A 19,524-nucleotide genomic window follows, 5' to 3' on the forward strand; every position below is an offset into this window, starting at 1 on the left:
GATTGTTCTGAGGTCTCATAGCTGCGTGCTCAAACAGAAATTTGTTGCTGTCGACCAAGAGGAGTTTGAAAAGAGGTTATCAAATCACCCCTCCCCACTTGGCTATAACAATGCACATCTGAAGTGGAGTTTGTATCATTCATATTTCTGATTATTATTTTGCATGATGAGAGAAATAGAAGCTGTTATCCATTAAAATTATGGTATACTCAAAAATTGTCGGTCAATCAGAATGTGTTGAAGTCAATTGAAGTAAGTACTAAGATAAAATGAAGAACTGCAAATGCTGGAAATCAGAAACAAAAAACAGAAAATTCAAAGGAAAGGTTACCGAATTCGAAATGTTAACTGTTTTCCCTCTATAGATGCTGCCTGACCTGCTGGGTTTCTCCAGCAATTTCTGTTTGTGTTTTACATGAAGTAAGCATGCTTTCACTCGCTGTAAAGGCTTTAAAGTTACATGTAAAGTGAAAAAACTGAAATTTTACCAGAAATCATACGTTGTCCTCATTAGTATACTTAGTGAGGTTGGCTGCCAAATTGATTTCCAGCAGCGATTTGACATGGGATATTGCAACTCAAAATCAATCCCCTCAAAGAGTATTCAACACCTGAAAATGATCCATGATGAAGACAAATTTCTCCTCCGCAGTGGGACATGAAAGGGAAAAAAACAAACACATAAGTTTATACTTGTGGGTCAATCAAGAGGGAAAAACGTTGGGAGTATTGTTAAAAAATCTCAAAACACCATTCAGCAGAAACCAAACGCACCTCAAGGAAAAGACCTAGGTGGATTTCTCTCTCTCTCAAAATACATCAACTAACCATTGTTACTTCACGGGAATAGTTAAAAATGAGATGGAACTTGTTTGCAGCAATAATGAGAGAAAGGGCAGCTCCTGAAAGTACGGATAGCATTGAAAACCAGCTCATACACAGGCTTGTTATTATACAATGGAAAGGAGTATTTTAACAGCTGCTGATTTGGCGATGACCTCTGAATGAAAGGAGACAAATGCTGAGCAACTCTACAGGCAGAGATGTGGCTGCTTCAGGGTGCATCTTAAAAGAAAAATGAACTAGATTAGATTACTTACAGTGTGGAAACAGGCCCTTCGGCCCAACAAGTCCACACCGCCCCGCCGAAGCGCAACCCACCCATACCCCTAACCTAACACTACGGGCAATTTAGCATGGCCAGTTCACCTGACCTGCACATCTTTGGGCTGTGGGAGGAAACCGGAGCACCCAGAGGAAACCCACGCAGACACGGGGAGAACGTGAAAACTCCACACAGTCAGTCGTCTGAGGCGGGAATTGAACCCGGGTCTCTGGTGCTGTGAGGCAGCAGTGCTAACCACTGTGCCACCATGCCGCCCTACATATATTGTTTATGAACATTACTTAAGTACTAATGATAAAGCTAAATGAAAGTTAGGAATATTAATAGACTCAGGCAACACTTTGCGAGCCAAGAAACATCAGCATGGTAATTAACAAATCTTGCTGAAGTGAATCGCCAGTCAATGGAATGTTAGTCAGAAGCGATTATTGTAAAACTGTATAATATCAAATCTTGAAGCATTTCAAAATAAGTGTGTTAGTTAACATCAGCATTGGAAGCTGGGATATGAAAGTGTACGGGATTCGATGAATAAAAGTAATGATATTGATAATTTAGATTATACATTGTATATATATGCACATATATAAGGGTGGCACGGTGACTCAGCGGTTAGTGCTGCAGCCTCACGGTGCCAGGGACCTGGATTTGATTCCATTCTTGTGTGACTGTCCGTGTGGAGATTGCACATTCTCCCTGTGTCGGCGTGTGTTTCCTCCTGGTGCTCCAGTTTCCTCTCACAATCCAAAAACATTAGATTAGATTACTTACAGTGTGGAAACAGGCCCTTCGGCCCAACAAGTCCACACCAATCCGCCGAAGCGCAACCCACCGAGACCCATTCCCCTACACCTAACACTACTGGCAATTTAGCATGGCCAATTCACCTAACCTGCACATTTTTGGACTGTGGGAGGAAACCAGAGCACCCGGAGGAAACCCACGCAGACATGGGGAGAATGTGCAAACTCCACACAGTCAGTCATCTGAGGCAGGAATTGAACCTGGGTCTCTGATGCTGTGAGGCAGCAGTGCTAACCACTGTGCCACCGTGATGCCCAGGTCAGGTACAGGTCAGGTGGATTGGCCATGCTAAAATGCACCACTGTGTTAGGTGCATTAGTCAGGGGGAAATGAATCTGGGTAGGATACTCCTCAGAGGGTTGGTGTGGACTTATTGGGCTAAACGGCCTGTTTCCACACTGTAGGAAATCTAATATATATTAGTTCAGAGATCATAAGAAATAGAAACAGGAGAAGGCTGTTCCACCATTCAGCAGGATTATATTCCTCATGTGCACTTTCCTGCCCTTTCCTCATAACTCATAATTCCCCTGTTGATCAAGAATCTATCTCAGCCTTAAATATACACTAGGATTCTCAGGGACAAGAAGTTCCAGAGATTCACAACCCTATGAGAGAAGAAATTCACCCTCATGTCAGCCTTAAATTGATGCCCCTTTATTCTGAGACTATGCCCTCTGGTCCTACACTCTCCCACAAGGAGAGACATCTTCTTAGCATTTATCCTGTCAAGTACCTTAAGTATCCTAAAAACAAAACTGGTGGAAATCACAGCAGATCAGACAGCATCCATAGAGAGAGAGCAACCTAACTTTTCAAGTCTATATAACTCTTCATCAGAGCTCTGATTTGGGAAGGTTGTGAGGTTTAAGGTGTGGGCTATTAAGAAGGGGATGTCAGTGTTCGGGGTCTCACCAACATATCCAGGCGAAGACTGGAAGCTGGTACAGAAGTGATCATTGTCACCTTCTATTGTGTTGGGAATTGAAGGTGCACAATAGGGAAGAAAATAACTGTGACCACACTCAGAAAGAGCAGGGTGAGTGACTCAATGTGTGCGGGAGGGTCTGCAGGATTCATTCATCTAAGTCTTCAAGTGAAAGATGATTGCATGCAGAGCCACGTACTGTACATGACACAAACCTGCAGGGTCCCTATTGTCTGGCCATCCTATAGCATTGCCCCCCCTTTCTTTGTGCTGCACCTCCCTGCCCCAGACAGTGCTGGACAAGTCATTGACAGCTAGTGAGGCCATGAACCAACAGGGAAGTTACATGAAGAGGGTCAAGATGTTAGCCTGAGCCAATCTTATATCTTCTCTGGCTTCTCTGGCTTCCATGTATGACTCCCAGTGAGACCTGTCTCCAAGCAACATTCTATGTGCCAATGAAGTGGTACATTATGCAATAATGTGTTTTGGGCCTACACAGAGAGACGACCAGCCTATCTATAGCTTACACAGACTTATAGACAGATATCAATTTACATAGATTTATAGCACATAGATTTATCTGAATGGTCACAATTATTTACAAGCCATTGTCACCCATAGCACTAAAATGCCTTCAATCAGTTCTGTTTGTGTGTACTCCCTGGTTCTGCAGCCAGGGGGAGCATGTTGTCCCTGGACATTGGGTCAGGGGACTCTTGAGAGTGCTCAGGCCTTAACATCCCAGACATGTCGAGAGTCTCCTTGCCAGAGAGAAGTCCATCCACCTCAGCTTGAGCTTCTCAGAGTTGGGGGAGTTTTGGGGGTGGTGGTGATGCAGGGTGGAGGTAGAACGAACAATCTCCTTCAGAGTGGAAACCTGTAAGGGGCCTGAGTGTGGTTCCTCCTTCAATTAGTGTGTCTTGGTGCTGCCTTATTTCCTTGTGAGGATGGGTCACTGTCACCATGCTTTCAGTCTTGAGAATCAATAGCTGTGTCAATGGAGTGAAGGTGCATATGCACCTCCAGCAGATACTGAGGGGGCTGGACCTGGCTCTCCATGGCAACACCTAACTTGCCCATGGATGCATATTCATTGTGCTGCTGCCGCTTTGGGCAAAGAAGGCCATTGTGTCTTCCATACCCTGTTCCTCCCTGTGCATCTGGATTAAGTCATTAATATCACCAGGTCCTCTCCTATCCGGTACTGAGCAGGTCACAGGTCTCCGGCAGTTCTCTGAGTGCCAGCGTGGTCTGGAATGTTTCTTCCTCAGTCAGCTGAAACAGAAACAGAAATTGTTGGAAAGGGTGACAGCATCTCTGGAGAGAAGTTCTGAGGCAGGGTCACTGAACCCGAAACTTCTTTCCCCTACTGTGTGGAAACAGGCCCTTTGGCCCAACAAGTGCACACCGACCCTCCGAAGAGCAACCCACCCATCCCATTTCCCTCTGACTAATGCACATAACACTACGGGCAATTTAGCATGGCCAGTTCACCTGACGTGCACATCAGTGGATTGTGTGAGAAAACTGGAGCACTGAGAGGAAGCCCATGCAGACACAGGGAGAACATTCAAACTCCACACAGACAGCTGCCCGAAGCTGAGATTGAACCTGGGACCCTCGTGCTATGAGGTAGCAGTGCTAACCACTGAGCCACCGAAACATTAACTCTGATTTCTCTCCACAAATGCTGCCAGACCTGCTGAGCCTTTCCAGTAATTTCTGTTTTCGTCCCTTTATCTGTTCATTTGACTTCATTCCTGATGAAGGGCTTTTGCCCGAAACGTCGATTTTCTTGCTCCTCGGATGCTGCCTAACCTGCTGTGCTTTTCCAGCACCACTCTAATCTTGACTCTGATCTCCAGCATCTGCAGTGCCCACTTTCGCCTTGTAAGTGGTTTGCCTGGTCAGTTTTTTTTAAGGTGGTGTTGCGCTGGGCTCCCTGAGGAGGTGCAATCTGAGGAGCGTGCAGCTTTTGCAACATTGGGACACTCTTGCCTCCTCAGCCGCCTCCTTGTCAATTGTAGTCCGTGGGCCGGCGGGACTGGTTGCCATGGCGGGTGGACGCACGGCGTCAGGGGGTGGGGCGGGGAAGGTACCAGATGCGGATTGAGAGTCGGACCCGGATCGGGATCACCCTCCCCCCGCCTCGAGCCCAGCGCCTGCTCCGTGTGAGGCTCCGGCTCCGGCGATGGGGTTGTGCCTGCCGTGTCTGGGAGGGGCGGCCCAGGATGTGGTGGAGACACCCGACCCGGTGAGAGGCTGCACCCGAGGGGGGAGTGAGGAAGGGGGCGGGGGGGACGGGGGGGACGGGGGGGACGGGGGGAGTGAGGGAGGGGGCGGGGGGGACGGGGGAGTGAGGGAGGGGACGGGGGAGTGAGGGAGGGGACGGGGGAGTGAGGGAGGGGGCGGGGGAGTGAGGGAGGGGGCGGGGGAGGGAGGGAGGGTCGAGGGGGCGGGGGAGTGAGGGAGGGGGCGGGGAGTGAGGGAGGGTCGAGGGGGCGGGGGAGTGAAGGAGGGGGTGGGGGAGTGAAGGAGGGGGTGGGGGAGTGAGGGAGGGGGCGGGGGAGTGAAGGAGGGTCGAGGGGGCGGGGGAGTGAAGGAGGGGGTGGGGGAGTGAGGGAGGGTCGAGGGGGCGGGGGAGTGAAGGAGGGGGTGGGGGAGTGAGGGAGGGTCGAGGGGGCGGGGGAGTGAAGGAGGGGGTGGGGGAGTGAGGGAGGGTCGAGGGGGCGGGGGAGTGAAGGAGGGGGTGGGGGAGTGAGGAGGGGGCGGGGGAGTGAGGAGGGTCGAGGGGGACGGGGGAGTGAAGGAGGGTCGAGGGGGACGGGGGGAGTGAGGGAGGGTCGAGGGGGACGGGGCGAGTGAAGGAGGGTCGAGGGGGACGGGGCGAGTGAAGGAGGGTCGAGGGGGACGGGGGGAGTGAAGGAGGGTCGAGGGGGACGGGGGAGTGAAGGAGGGGGCGGGGGAGTGAGGGAGGATCGAGGGGACGGGGGGAGTGCGGGAGGGTTGAGAGGGTGGGGTGGGGAAGTGAGGGGGGTGTCGAGGGGTGTGGGGGAAGTGAGCATTGAGTGGGTGGGTGTGGTGAGAGAGTGTTAAGGCATGGGAAGGGGTTGAGGAGAAGGAGGAATGTGGATGGGGAGGGAGGGATGTGGCGTTAGAGGTGTGGTTTCCGGTTGAGTTGTGGGGAGATTGGGGAGGGGTGTGGTTTGGGTTGGAGGGTGAGATGAAGGGTCGTGGGGGTACCCAGGAGTGTAGTATGGCAGAGCTGTTAATTGGCTCCAGGTCTTGCACTGAGTCAAAGGCTTTGCACTGAGTGTTGTCTGAACACAAACAATGTTAATAACAAAACATACACTCCCAAAAGCATTCCTCAGGAAAACACATTCAGTATGGAATAATCATGCTGATATTACCATTGCTGCAGCAATTTATGTTTTACTGTTTATTTTATGTTTATTTTGATTTTATTTATCTATTGATTTAACTTTGTGTCTGTTGGTTTGGTTTGGAGTTTTAAAAATTTTAGATTATATTTAACTTAATATTGACCTCGACACTGCAAACTTCCTGATCCTGTTCTGCAGGTTTATTCCGAAGGCTTTGTGCTGACGTTTGTTAGCTTTCAGGTTCGAAGCTGCCTCATGTGTTGCTCTTTTGGAATGGCTTCAAATAATTTGAATCATTTTGACAATATGGAAACATAGTTGTTTTTCCCCCACTGCAGCAAATGTATATGTTTTTGGTGACTTCTGTTGTAACATATCAAACATGGCAATGTTATTGTAAAATGCATGTTGCAGCAGTGATTTTTTTTTAAAAAGCAGGTCAGTCGCCGCATCAGTGGTTCAGGTTGGTGGCCTTTAGTCAGAATTGTTCTGGTAATGTGAACTCTCTTTCTCTTCAGGCATTCTCTTACCTGCTGTATATTTCCAGCATTTTCTGTTTTTTTTTAAAATTTCAGATTAGGCATTTGGTACCTTTTGTCCTTAATGGTCAGTGCAGTGAGTATAGGAGTTGGGGTGTAATGTTGCAGCTGAACAGGTCATTGATTAGGACACTTTTTGAATACTGCACTCACTTCCAGTCTCCCTGCTGTAGGAAAGATGTTGTTAAACTTGAAAGGGTTTAGAAAACATTTACATTGTTATCGGGTTTGGAGGATTTGAGCTATCGGGCGAAGGTTAATAGCCTGGGGCTATTTTCCCGGAATATCAGAAATGGAGTGGTGACTTTACAGAGGTTTGTAAAATCATGAAAGGCGTGGATAGAGTGAATAGCCAAGGTCTTTTTCCCAGGGTAGGGGAGTCGAGAAGAGGGCATAGGTTTAAGGTAAGAGAGAAAGATTTCGAAGTACCTCAGGGCAACTTTCTTACATTGTATAGAATGAGCTGCCAGAGGATTTTGGTGGAGGCTGGTATAATTTAAAAGGCATCTGGATGGGTACATGAATGGGAAGGGTTTAGAGGGATATGGACCAAATGCTGGCAAATAGGAATAATTCAGGATATCTGATCGACATTCTGTGCTGTACAGCTCTGACTCTGTGATTCTATTTGCAAAATGCACTGTATTCTTTATGTCCTTTTATGGTTTGTAACATATGATGCAGTAATTTGATGAGTTGGTTTCATGCCATTTAGGTGAATGTTTTTTAAATAACAAAAAAACGACCAAGAGTTGAGTATACTATTGTTTTATGCCAATGTAAGGTCAATTGTTTTTTTTCTATAGGTCTCAACAATTCACTTCTGTTGCTTGGCTGCTCAAATTCGTTTTGTGATTTAACGCTCAGTAAAATCATAATTGTCATTCACTCCTTTTACTTACTCCTTGAATCCTACATAGAGAATCTTGAAAGGAAAGTGAGAAAGAAGTTTGGAGTACGCTGGCAGGGCAGTGTTACAAGGGTTAACTACCCATTCACAAGTGACACGTATCATTCTGCTAATTGTGTTGTGTGCTTTGTAGAATGCCTAATCATAATTCATCTAAGCTGCTTAAACTGACATTTTAGGTGCAGCGCGCAACTTGCAACTCCTGCAGAACAGCCAAAGTGGTATATACTGTACTCCTGGCATTCTGTTTTGGGAGATTTGAATGAATTGTCAAAGCAAAGTTAATATATCATGTGATCTAAGATTTAATTGTAGTAACTAATTCACTTTTGGAGCAGTGATATTAGGTATTAAACTTACATGATGTAATATGTTTGCCCTGAGTTCAGGCTAGAATAGGAAAAGTAACTAACTGAATATAGTTCTCCATGTATTTCTTCAAGCTATTTGTCACATCACATGACCATGCCTTGTCTAACTAAATTGTTTGGTGCCAGGGCACTTAGTTAACAAATGCATGCTGTGAACTGTCATACTGTATGATGTAACCTGAACTTTGTTACTAATACAAGTCAGTAATTTATGCATGTGCACTACATTTCCATAATGTGAGCTTCTGCTTTATGAACAAAGGTTTGCATGTTTTAGACAACTGAAAGCTAGTGGAAGGGCAGGAGAGGAAGAATCATGGGGTCTTTTGGGGAGCTAAATGGTGAACATAGTTGAAATCTCCCAATGTTATTTTGTCCTAGGGAAAGGCGATACAATATATCCACAATGTGAGGATCTTAATGCCACCCTCCCCTGTTATTATTGGCTCTGGTATGGGCAATAATCTGGAACAGATAAAATAATTGAAAGCATAAATAAATAAAAGCAATTATCCAAATAGCATCAAAAACAGGAATTGCTGGGAAAGCTCAGCAGGAGTTGCAGCATCTATGCAGAGAAATGAGAGTTAACGTTTCTGGTCTGGTAACCCTGCCTCAGAACAAAGGCTTCAGTCTTCCCTAATTTTAATTGGTGGATGTTTCTGTTCATACATATCAAATAAGCAGTGAGATCATTTAGCAACAGTTGGAGGTTGAGAGAGGTTCTGGTGAGTTGGAACTGGCTGTTGTCAGCATACATTCAAAACCTAGCATGTACCCAATGGGCAGTGTACAGATGAAAAGTTGGAGGGGGAATAGATTCTTAGTGGGGCTGGGAAGGGACCCAAAGTAATGATGCAATTGCAGGAAGAGAAGCCATTGCATGTGTGGCTATAATGATAAATGAGAATGCACCAGCTTAGAACAATCCCACCCAGCGGACAACAGAGAATGGAGTGGGCAACTGGTTCAGAAGCTGCAAACAAGTCAAAGAGGGGCAAGGTTGTCTTTGTTGCTGTCCCTTTGGATACAACTTGTAGCTTTACGAAGAGCTATGGCAGGAACAGAATGCTGAGTGGAAGGATTTATACATGGAGTTCCTGGAAAGATGGAAGTGGATTGGAGAGGCTATGGTATGTTCAGGGACTTTGGAGAGAAAGGGTGATTAGAGATAGAAGCAGTAATTTACAAGAGTTCAAAATGCGTGGATCTAATATATTTGAACCAAAGGTGGATATCTAAAATATATTGCACTTATAAACAAATAAAAACTAGTTGAGATTGGAATGGAGCTATCTGAGGGGTGGACAGGATAAAATCACAATTAAATGGCTGAAATCTTAAATAATTGCTTCGAAATGCCGAGGAGACAGATCAGCTTGACATTGAGATATCAGAAAAGGTATAACTGTGCTTAAAATAAACAGATGTAGGAAATAAATTAATTAAAGTGGCTAAGATTCATGGTGCAGGTGCGTAACTTGTGCACATTTTAAAAGTATTAGTGAAAGGATAGCAGACCCATTATTACACGTAGCCTGATATTTATTTCAGAGAAAAGTTTCTGACAGAGAACTACCAGCTAACATTACACCTATATTTAAGAAGGGGTAGAAATTAGACCTGTCAGGTTAGCATCATTACAAAAAAAGTGTTCCTAGTTGAGGGTATGATAGAAATTAATTTGTAAAATGGAAAATTGAATAGTCAACGTGGATTTCAAAGGAGAGTCTCGCTTCACCAATCTCATTGAACACTCTGCAGAGATAAACAGTAGATAAAACTAACATTCATATTTTATATTGACAATTTAGACTTTGGAATTAAAAATACATTTCTAAATTTATAGGTTAAACTAGGACAGATATATAATGCTAGGAGAATTAGAAGAAGGTATTTGTTATGGACAAAAATGTGTACGAAATTGTAGATTTCAGTAAAATAAACTTAGTCTGACTCAACTGAATGCAAGAGGCTACAAACAATGGGTGCAGCTGTGAGAACGTTGACTGGTGACTAAATGAATGTTTTAAAAAGCGTGGGGCGTTTTGTCATTTTCACCCTTGAATTTTAAAAATTAATTGTTCGTTTATGCAGAAAAGCAAACCAGTAGATTGTGAATATACTGTAGGAACATAGGATTTAGGAGCTGGAGTAGACCATCCTGCATTTTTTGGTCCTGCTCCACCATTAACAACATAAAGATTGGTCTCATTATAGTCTCCTCTCTGCACCCCTCAACCCTTGACTTCCTTGATCAAAAAGTTATCTCATTCTGCCTTCACTAAATTCAGTGACCCAGCCTCCACTGATCTCTGGGGAAAAGAATTCTAAACTTTAAGGTCCCTCTAAGAGAAAAAGATTAGGAGCAAATTACTGCAGATGCTGGAATCTGTTCTGAAAACAAAAAGTGCTGGAGATCAGAGCAGGTGAGACAGCGTTTGTCATGAGGAGTCATCTAGACTCTAAATATTAGCTTGCTTTCTCTCCATGGATGCTGCCTTTTCAAGAGAAAAAAAAAATTCTCCACATTTCAGTCTTCATTCTTAAACTGCACCCTAGTTCCCGTCTTCTCCCAAATGACCAAACTTGCTCTTGGCATTCACCTTATCTCATCCTGTTAGGATCTGAGACAATAACAAAGTGATAACGTTATTGTAAAACCCGAAAGAACTATGGATGCTGTAAATTGGAAACAAAAACAGAAGTTGCTGAGAAAGCTCAGCAGGTTTGACAGCATCTATGCAGAGAAAGTAGAGTTAACATTTTGGGTCTGGTGATCCTTCCTCAGAAGTCCGCAACTTCTGAACTTTTCCAGCAGCTTTTGTTTTTGTTTCTGATAATGTCATCGTACTGGTAATCCAGAATACTCTGGGAAAGTGGGTTCAAATCCCATCACGACTACTGGTATTATTTGAATTTGTTAGTAAATCTGGAATTGAAAGTTCCTGAGCCACAAATTCAGTTACCCCCAGAGGGTTGTAGAATTGCCAAGCTTGAATAAAGATTTTCTATATCAACTTGGTTTCATTATTGAAATCTTTAGGAAAACATGAATAAACCAAGATTAGTTTTTCAGTGTGATTTGATTTTAAATCAGTGCAATCAGAATGATGAAAAACAGCTTCACAATGTTGAACATTTTTTGACTACAAGATGCTGAATTTTGAATTCCTTTTTATCAATGTGTAGGAAACCAGAAGACGACAATTAGCAGAAGCTGCTGAGAAGAGGCAGAAGGAGGTAAGAATGTTATTAATACCCGAAAGAAGGGTCACTTTCTCACCACAGATACTGACGGGCTACTGAGTTTCTCCAGGAATTTCTGTTTTTGTTTAGGATTTCCAGAGGCCATGGTTCTTTGGTTTCTTCTTTGTTCTTTTTAATTAATGTTTTGTTTTCTTGAAATCTGTTAGTGGTTTGGAGCACAGGAAGGACAGCAGTAATTGTAGATGTGGGGGAATATGTCTGAGTTAATTGGTAAATTTGTATTTGTGACAACCCAAAATCAACCTTTCCTGACTTGTTTCATTGTATTCTGCATCTTCCAGTTTTAATCATCTGAAAAACATTGTTAAACTTATTTTTAAGATGCGTATCCAAAACTCTTTGAAAGTTTTTTCAACATAGACCACTGTTTCTGAGCTACGCTTTCCAAATTACCGAGTTTTGATTATTGCCATAACATTCACATGATTTTTAGAGTTTTGTTTCAATGTCCAGTTTAAGTTCTGTTGTAACAATAACTAAACAAAGTAAAACCATTCACAGTCATGTGCTTGATCATTTATCTCTGGAATTTATTCACTAAACCCAGCTCTACATACTTCCCTCTTAAAGCCCAGCTTTCTGAAGTTATTATTTCACTTTCCTGATACGAGTTTGGCTTCGTGCCCATTTGTATCCAGTTATGTCTCTGTGAAGAGCTTTTAGGATGCTTTCCATGTTCAAGGCACTACATCGTTGCACATTGGTGCAATATTTCAATATGGCCCAATCCTTACAGAGTCTTACAGAGTGGAAACAGACCCTTCAGTCCATGCCGAACATAATCCTGAACTCAGTAAAAACTGGAAAAAACTGCAGATGCTGTAAATCAGAAACAAAAACAGAAATTGCTGGAAAAACTCAGCAGATCTTGCAGCATCTGCGGAAAGAAATCCAGAGCTCCATTCCTAGGGAGTGTCACTCAACTGGAAATGTTAACTCTGATTTTTCTCCACAGATACTGCCTGACCTGAATTTTTCTCACAATTTGTTTCTGATCCCAAACTGAACTAGTCCCACCTGCCTGCTCCTGACTGATATCCCTCCAAATGTTGCCTATTTATTTTTAAAAGATATTTGAGTAAGAACATTGTAATTGTATCCATATCCATCACTTCCTCAGGAAGATCATTCCACATGTGAACCACCCACTATGTAAAAGAAGTTGGTCCCCATGTTCTTTTTAAATCTTTCTTCTCACACCTTAAAAATGTGGCCCCAGTCTTGAAATCCCCCACGCTAGGGAAAAGACAACTAACATTAACCCCATCTATACCCTTCATGATTTCATAAACTTCGATCAGGTTGCTTTTCAACCCCATGTGCTCCAGGGGAAAAGGTCTCAGCCTATCCAGCCTTTCTTTATAACTCAAACTTTCCATACCCAGCAGCATCCTGGTAAATCTCTTCTCAGCCCTCTCCAGCTTAATAATATCCCACCTATAATTGGGCAACCAGAACTGGATGCAGTACTCTGTAAGTGGCCTGTACAACCTCAGCATGACGTCCGAACTCCTACACTCAAAGGACTGAGGCACAAAGGCAAATGTGCTAAACACCATTTTAACCACCCTGGCGAAATGTGACGTAAACTTCAAACTATTTACCTGAATCCCTAAGTCCCTCTGTTCTACAACACTTTGCAAACAACTCTGTGCCTTCTTCCAAACAGTAATGAAGTTGACAACGTATTGGTGGTTTTGACTTTTATGAAGACTTGATGACACAGTGAGGTTCTTCATTGCTCAACAAGTTTCTCAAGACATTTTGAAAGTAAACAAATGTTTGACGACCAAATCAACCAATATGGGTTTATCTTCTGCAAAAGTGACATTTTCTTTGGAGATTTGTTTTGCAATTGAGTGGCATCTTCAATGGTGTATTTGAAATTTGAAACATTTCTCCCATTTTTCCTGTAAAGAATGTGCATCGAGGCATTAAGAATCCTGAATCGGTGGAGCGAAAGAAGCAAAAGCAGGAGGCTTTGGAAAAGCAGCAGATGAATTCTACACCTGCAGGAGGCGGTGGTGGCCTCAGGGTGAGAGAATATTAATGCTATGTACGGTGAAGTATACCTCACTCTCACTGTGTTGTAATTCACCAGTTAGTCATTAGGTAACTGACGAGGGTAGGAATATGTTTTAATTCTTACAATGGAAGCAAGCCTGGTTTAAAAGATAACTTTGTTTTAAATCTGTACTACCCAAAGGCTAGCCTATTAAGCCAAGTTTTGCTGTCTCAACAGCAGGGAGGTGCATACATTCATTGTTTTTTTCATTCATTTTGAAATAGAGAGTTTGAATATTGCCAAAATAAAACACTTTGCCAAAGATTTTCATCTTGCACAATTTAGGGCACTTCACAAGAAATAGCAATGTAAAAAGGAAACTGCATTTTTGCAGTTTTTGAGGGGAATGCTCATTGGTTGAGAAGTGGATTTATATGGGTGGAGGAATTATGAATGCACCAGACGATGACTGACAGTCAACTGCCAAGCTTTGTTAAAATTTTAAGCCAGGCATGTTGACTGATTGGTCAGGACATTTCTCTGGGAAATGGACTAGAGAATGGCTGTCACTTATTTGATTACATTGCAGCAGACATCATGTATATAAATATTCTTTCTGCAAAGTCTCCTCCAGTCAAGAGACAACTTGCCAACTGATCAGCATTCTACTGTCATAAATTGTCCTGTTGAGCGCAAGCCAAAAGGCTTTGGAAAAATCTTTTTTCAACAATGCCTATTGTTATTTGTGTAAAGAATATGTTGTACCATTAAATGCCAGTATTGAAAGTCAGTGTCAGGTCATGTTATTCATGAAAACAACATCTTGTTCTCTGCCTCAGCATTAAATGGTGTGAAGTTTTTTTTCGCAGTTGATGTAAACTAAATTCACTACAGAAGGTTGTCACTTCATGTCTAAATACCTGTTTAACACTGAGAGAAGTGTTAATTACTAGCAATCCAGCTCTAGAAACTGAAAATTACCTAGATAAATGTGCAGTCTCATTCCTTCATGTTTTAATTTTGAAAAACGTTGCATTGAAAAGTATTACAAGAAAACTTCATCTTTGTCTCTCTCCCTTTTTCTCTCAATCCAGTCCTTCCTGCTATCTCTGTCTCTGCACTTGTTAACATTAGAGTCATCCATTCTAATTTGCTCTTTTCACTGTCTTTCCTTTACTTATTGGACCAATTGGCTGCCATGTATCCCTTGTCAGCTCACACTTGCCACAGTTTGGCAAAGCAAGGAATTTGGGAACCTAAACATGTCTAATTAATACCAGACACCATTAGATGCCCTGTTTCTGTAAAATCTAGGCCTGTAATTGTATGACAGATGCTTAATTTGAGTGAATGACACACACATTTTACATATTAATTTTTTTGGAAAGTTAATTACATGTTACATTCTTCTAAAAGTAATTAGAATAATCATCTGAATATATCCATTTCTGCTGACTGAAATTGAAGCAAGAAGTAGGGATGCAAAATTGACTGCATAATCTGTGAATAATTATTAAACATGGAGTAGGGGAAAAGGAACAGTCTGATCTGGATCTAACTGAGGAAAGGCCTCAAATGAAAGGGGCTTTTCCAAAGGAAGGAAATACACTTAAATATCTTACATCCTTACAGGATTCTTCCTGCCCTCTTTCGCAAACCTTAGGGAATTTATTTATCTTTACAGACCAAAATTGGAATTCTCACAATCTCCTTTTAAGTACTGAAATACTGTGAGGAATAATATTGTATGAATTCAGGAACATTTGTATGCCTTTGTTTCAGAAGGTTAACTAATTGTTGAAACTGTATTCTTGGCAGTGAAAGCAGAGTTTTTGTGAAGACATTAGTGGCTAAGAACACAGAATGGAGAGTACATGAGGCAGTGTTTACTGGTGGAAGAAGAATGGGGAACCAAAAGAATGCAGTGGAAGATAACCACTTTGCACTCATTTAATTGTTTTTGTGAAATGACTGCAAATAACTTCAACTAGAACAGTTCTTCAAAAGTGTTAAGAATCTGTCTTTGAAACATCAACAGCAGATAATTCAACTAACGTCATTAACTTGTTTTACTCAAGTTTCACTTCACTCTAAACATGTCAGTGTGTGTACAGGTCTTCATGTGGGGTAGGGAAGTACTTTGGTTGAACTGAAGTCTGTGGAGATTGGAGAATAGAAGGATGCTCAGGAAATGTTTGAGTCTAGTGATCATAGCATGAATGAGGGCTAGATGGAATGTTGTGACTGGGGTGAAGGGTATCTTCACCAGCAAGGATGTGGTTTTATGATTTTAACTTTGGATTGAATATAGCATTGGTAGTTGCAAATGGCTTGGTTCACCTGAACTAGTTATTGGGATGATCAAATGGCAGAGCAGACTTGATGGGCTGAATGGCTTAATTCTGTTCTAATAAGGTCTTCTGGGACAGAGACGGATATTGGTGGTGAATTTATGGAATACGTGACAGTGGCTGGAAACTCAGTGTCTTCAGTGTTCCAGTGTCTACATGGAAGAAAACTGAATGTAAGCCCCACTGGCAACACTGGGGCAGTACCACACTTATGCTGGGTATCATCAGCTCAGTGTGTAAGTTGACCCCATGTCTTTTTATGATTTTCTGAAAGGACACTTCACGGAACAGCAGAGAGCCAACCCTGAGAAACATCAATTATATCTCCACAATTCTTGATTCTTCTGCTTCTCAATGTTATTTATCCACTTAAAATTTCAGTTGACCTTAGTCAGTTCTTCATTAGGAAATTTATTTCACAAGTTCATTATCTGTGGCAGTATTTTCTAACCAGTTTGTTCAGAGAAGCAATTACTCCCCTCTGGAGCAGGTGAGACTTGAACTGGGGCTGCCTGGCCTGGAGGTAGGGACACTATCACTGTGCCACTGTTGTATAACTGCAGAACAAAACAGGAATAATATAATTGAACTGGATAGTCGAGGGGTGGTTTCAGAGGAAGATATTATGATTAATTGTAATGAAGGCTGCATAGAGTAGGAGCAATACTGAATACAACATCTAACAGACATGGAGAATACTGTTAGAGCGGTTTCAGTAATGTGGGGATTCAAACACTGGAGAGATTTGAGCATGGAGTCGAAGGAAAGATGGAGGGCATTAAGAACTTTGGAGAGGAAAGGCTGTTTAGACTTTTTGAGTATTATGTGAGGCATAGACTCCAGACAAGTTATGGCACAACAGATATTGCAAGTAAAATATTCAAATGTCATCTTCATTGGATTAAACAAAAGAAGATGACAATTGATTGAACTACTTGAGATATGGTATTTAGCATACGTGTGACCCTCTGAAGGCAGAAGAGAATCATGTGAAGTGTTGTTCATAATATGAAAGTGCAGATTGTATCAAGGCTATCCACTAATTGAGATCACTCTAGCTAGAGTTAAGTAGAATATTATTCTATAATGAGCATTTCCTTGTTCTTGTTATGAATTCCCAGCTTCCACGTGTTGATCTTTTACTGTAAAAATGCCCACTCCATTAGGATTGCTCAACTGAAAAAACATCACATTATATCGCCAAAGTTCTTAATTCTTCTGCTTCTCAATGTAATTTACCCACTTAAGATTTCATTTAACCTTAGTCAGTTCTTCATCCGGAAATTTATTTCATGCATTCATTATCTGTGGCAATAGTTTCTCACCAGTTTGTTCAGAGAAGTAATTACTCCCCTATGGAGCAGGTGGGTCTTGAACTGGGGTGTCCTGGCTTGGAGGTGGGCTCACTGCCACTGTGCTGCAAGAACCTTCAAACATTTATGGATGCTCTCTAATTTCTATTACAGCTTGAGATTTCTGAATTTTTTTGTGCTTTAAATTTTGGATACTTATATGATCCTGTACTGACTATCAGAAACTAAATTGCTGGTTTATTTCAACCATAACTGTCTGTTTGGGGGGGGGGGGGGGGGGCTGAAAATGCTTTAGAAATTTAACAAGTTTGTCAGCACCTGTGCTTAGAGAAAGAGTTAGTGTTTCAAGTTAGAAGATGACTCTTCAGAACTGAAGGGAACTGGAAAATTATGGTTTTATGGTGTTGGCAAAACAGGAGGAAGAGTGAGTGGAACAAATGGTGAGGGTGATCAGAACAAAGTATGAAAGACACGCTAATGATAGCGAAGGAATTAATTGGGTACAAAGTAGGTGTAAATGATAGGTGTGAAACTGAATATTTTGGCATTTTTCTCCTATTTACAACTACCATTGTATACCCATTATATATGTAGAAATGAAGCAGATGTTTCTGTTTATTCCCATTCTTTCTAAAATTGTTGAGCAGGGTTTTATCTGTTTCACCCCACTCCAGATTTAACAACTATAGTGAACAAAATTTCCTTCTGTTGTGCAGTTATGAGTGTCCACTTCTGGGTGCTACATTATGGGAAGGATGAAAACAGGAGGTTGAGGGGAGACCGGATACATCAAAATTGAGTGGGTGGGATAGAATTGATCGGGAGAAACTGTTTTCGCTATAAAGGGAATAAGGAGTGGGCATAGATTTCAAGTGATTTGCAGAATAAGCAAAGGTGACGTGAGGATTTTTTTTCACATAGCAAGTAGTTAGGGTCTGGAATGCTCTGCCTGGAAGTATGGTGACGGTAGGTTCAGTTGCGGCATTCAAGAGGGCATTGACCGATTATTTGGGTAAAATAATGTGCAAGTGTAAGGAGGAAAATGCTGGAAATTGGCCCTAGGGCCAGTGATGCTGATTTGAAGAGCTGGTGCAGGCACAATGGGCTAAGTAGCCTCATTCTTTGTCGTAACAATTCTGTGATTCAGAGTTTCCCTCACTTGAAATAATCCCAATGAGTTTTCCATCATTATTGCTAAACTGAGGAGATTGGTAACAGGAAAGTACACTCTGAATTTGTTGTTTCTTGTGATTTAAAGAATTTCAGAAATTTCATTTTCCACAAGCCCAATTTGTGATGATTTGACTCCTACCTCCTTCCTTGAATAGAAGATAAAGCAAGCTTTCTAAATAAATAATCCTTGTTTTATCTGGTTTCTAAGCAGGTTTTAAGCAAATGACCTTGTGATTGTGTCTTAAGCTTTCTGCTTCCAATGTAAATCTTCCCTGTTACTTAATCAGCTTTCTTCTTTTTTGCCCACCTTACCTATCTTTGCTTTAGATAGTGTAGTGTTGACTACAGAAAGTAAGGAATTAAATTTAACTATTTCTCATTTTTAAAATATACTTGTAATAGTTTGTATTTGAGCATACAAAAACGTAATGAGATCTGAATTGGAATACAGACTCTGATATGGTGTTAAGCAGCCACAATGTTATCTGTTTTGCTGAATTCAGTAAATTGTCTGTTTTATTTTTGTTCCAGTGGCAAGTTGGTTAAAGGAGCTGAAGAACCGATGGAAGATCTTCACTATTGCCAATATAGCGTTGACCTTGCTGGCCCTTGTTACTGAGAGGTTAATGTTCTCTGCGTGGCTTTCGGTGTTTGGTTAGAAAGACCCAGAAATGTGCCATCCTTCGCATTGAATGTTCTGTACAAAGGCTTTCTGTATTCCAACAGAAGTGTACAATGTTTCTTCCAGTAATTTAAAGAGCTGTCCATCAATGTTTAAAACATTAAACCAATCCAGTCACTTTTAAGCAACAATGGAAACTACTCATGGCTTGGATGTTGCTGTCCCAAGGGATCCTTTGTTTTGCTTTTATTTTAGCTGGAGATTGTATTGCTAAATGTTTACTTTCTATAAATTATCATTATTTATAAAACAGTGTAACTACCTTTTGTGGATTTTTGTAGATAATTCAGCTGCAGCTTTACTAGGCAAGGTTTTCTATATTTTATAACCACTTGATTTTCTAAACCTTTGTGCCTTGGAGATAGTGTGGGGAAATGTGTGAAAATATGCTTTCTTTTAATGCTATAGCTATGTTTATTAAAATATTTAGCATCCTTTTTGGGACTTGTTTTAGTTTATTGAATTAACTTTTAGTTGCTGAAATTTGACTCAACTGAACCAGATTGCTAGATTCAACTACCTCTAAATATATGTACTCAATTCATGGAGGAAAAAAATACATTTTTAGGATGAATGAAATTCTTTGTCATATTGATTGCATGTTCCTAACTGACTATAATTTGCTAGTTATATACAACTATTTCATATTCCTTGCTTTAGTGA

At 41.8% G+C, this 19,524-nt stretch overlaps 1 protein-coding gene across 1 annotated transcript; it reads left to right on the plus strand.

Annotated features, from left to right (window-relative positions):
• The first annotated feature begins 4,943 nt into the window (after nt 1-4,943).
• On the plus strand, nt 4,944-19,298 carry svip (small VCP interacting protein). The gene is made up of 4 exons (XM_072592745.1): nt 4,944-5,115; nt 11,260-11,310; nt 13,256-13,372; nt 18,711-19,298. The coding sequence occupies exons 1-4, from the start codon at nt 5,053-5,055 to the stop codon at nt 18,723-18,725; spliced, it is 246 nt and encodes an 81-aa protein (XP_072448846.1). The 5' UTR covers nt 4,944-5,052; the 3' UTR covers nt 18,726-19,298.
• Nucleotides 19,299-19,524: the final 226 nt, after the last annotated feature.

Source organism: Chiloscyllium punctatum, chromosome 22 (genome assembly GCF_047496795.1).
Source record: "Chiloscyllium punctatum isolate Juve2018m chromosome 22, sChiPun1.3, whole genome shotgun sequence".
NCBI lineage: Eukaryota > Metazoa > Chordata > Chondrichthyes > Orectolobiformes > Hemiscylliidae > Chiloscyllium > Chiloscyllium punctatum.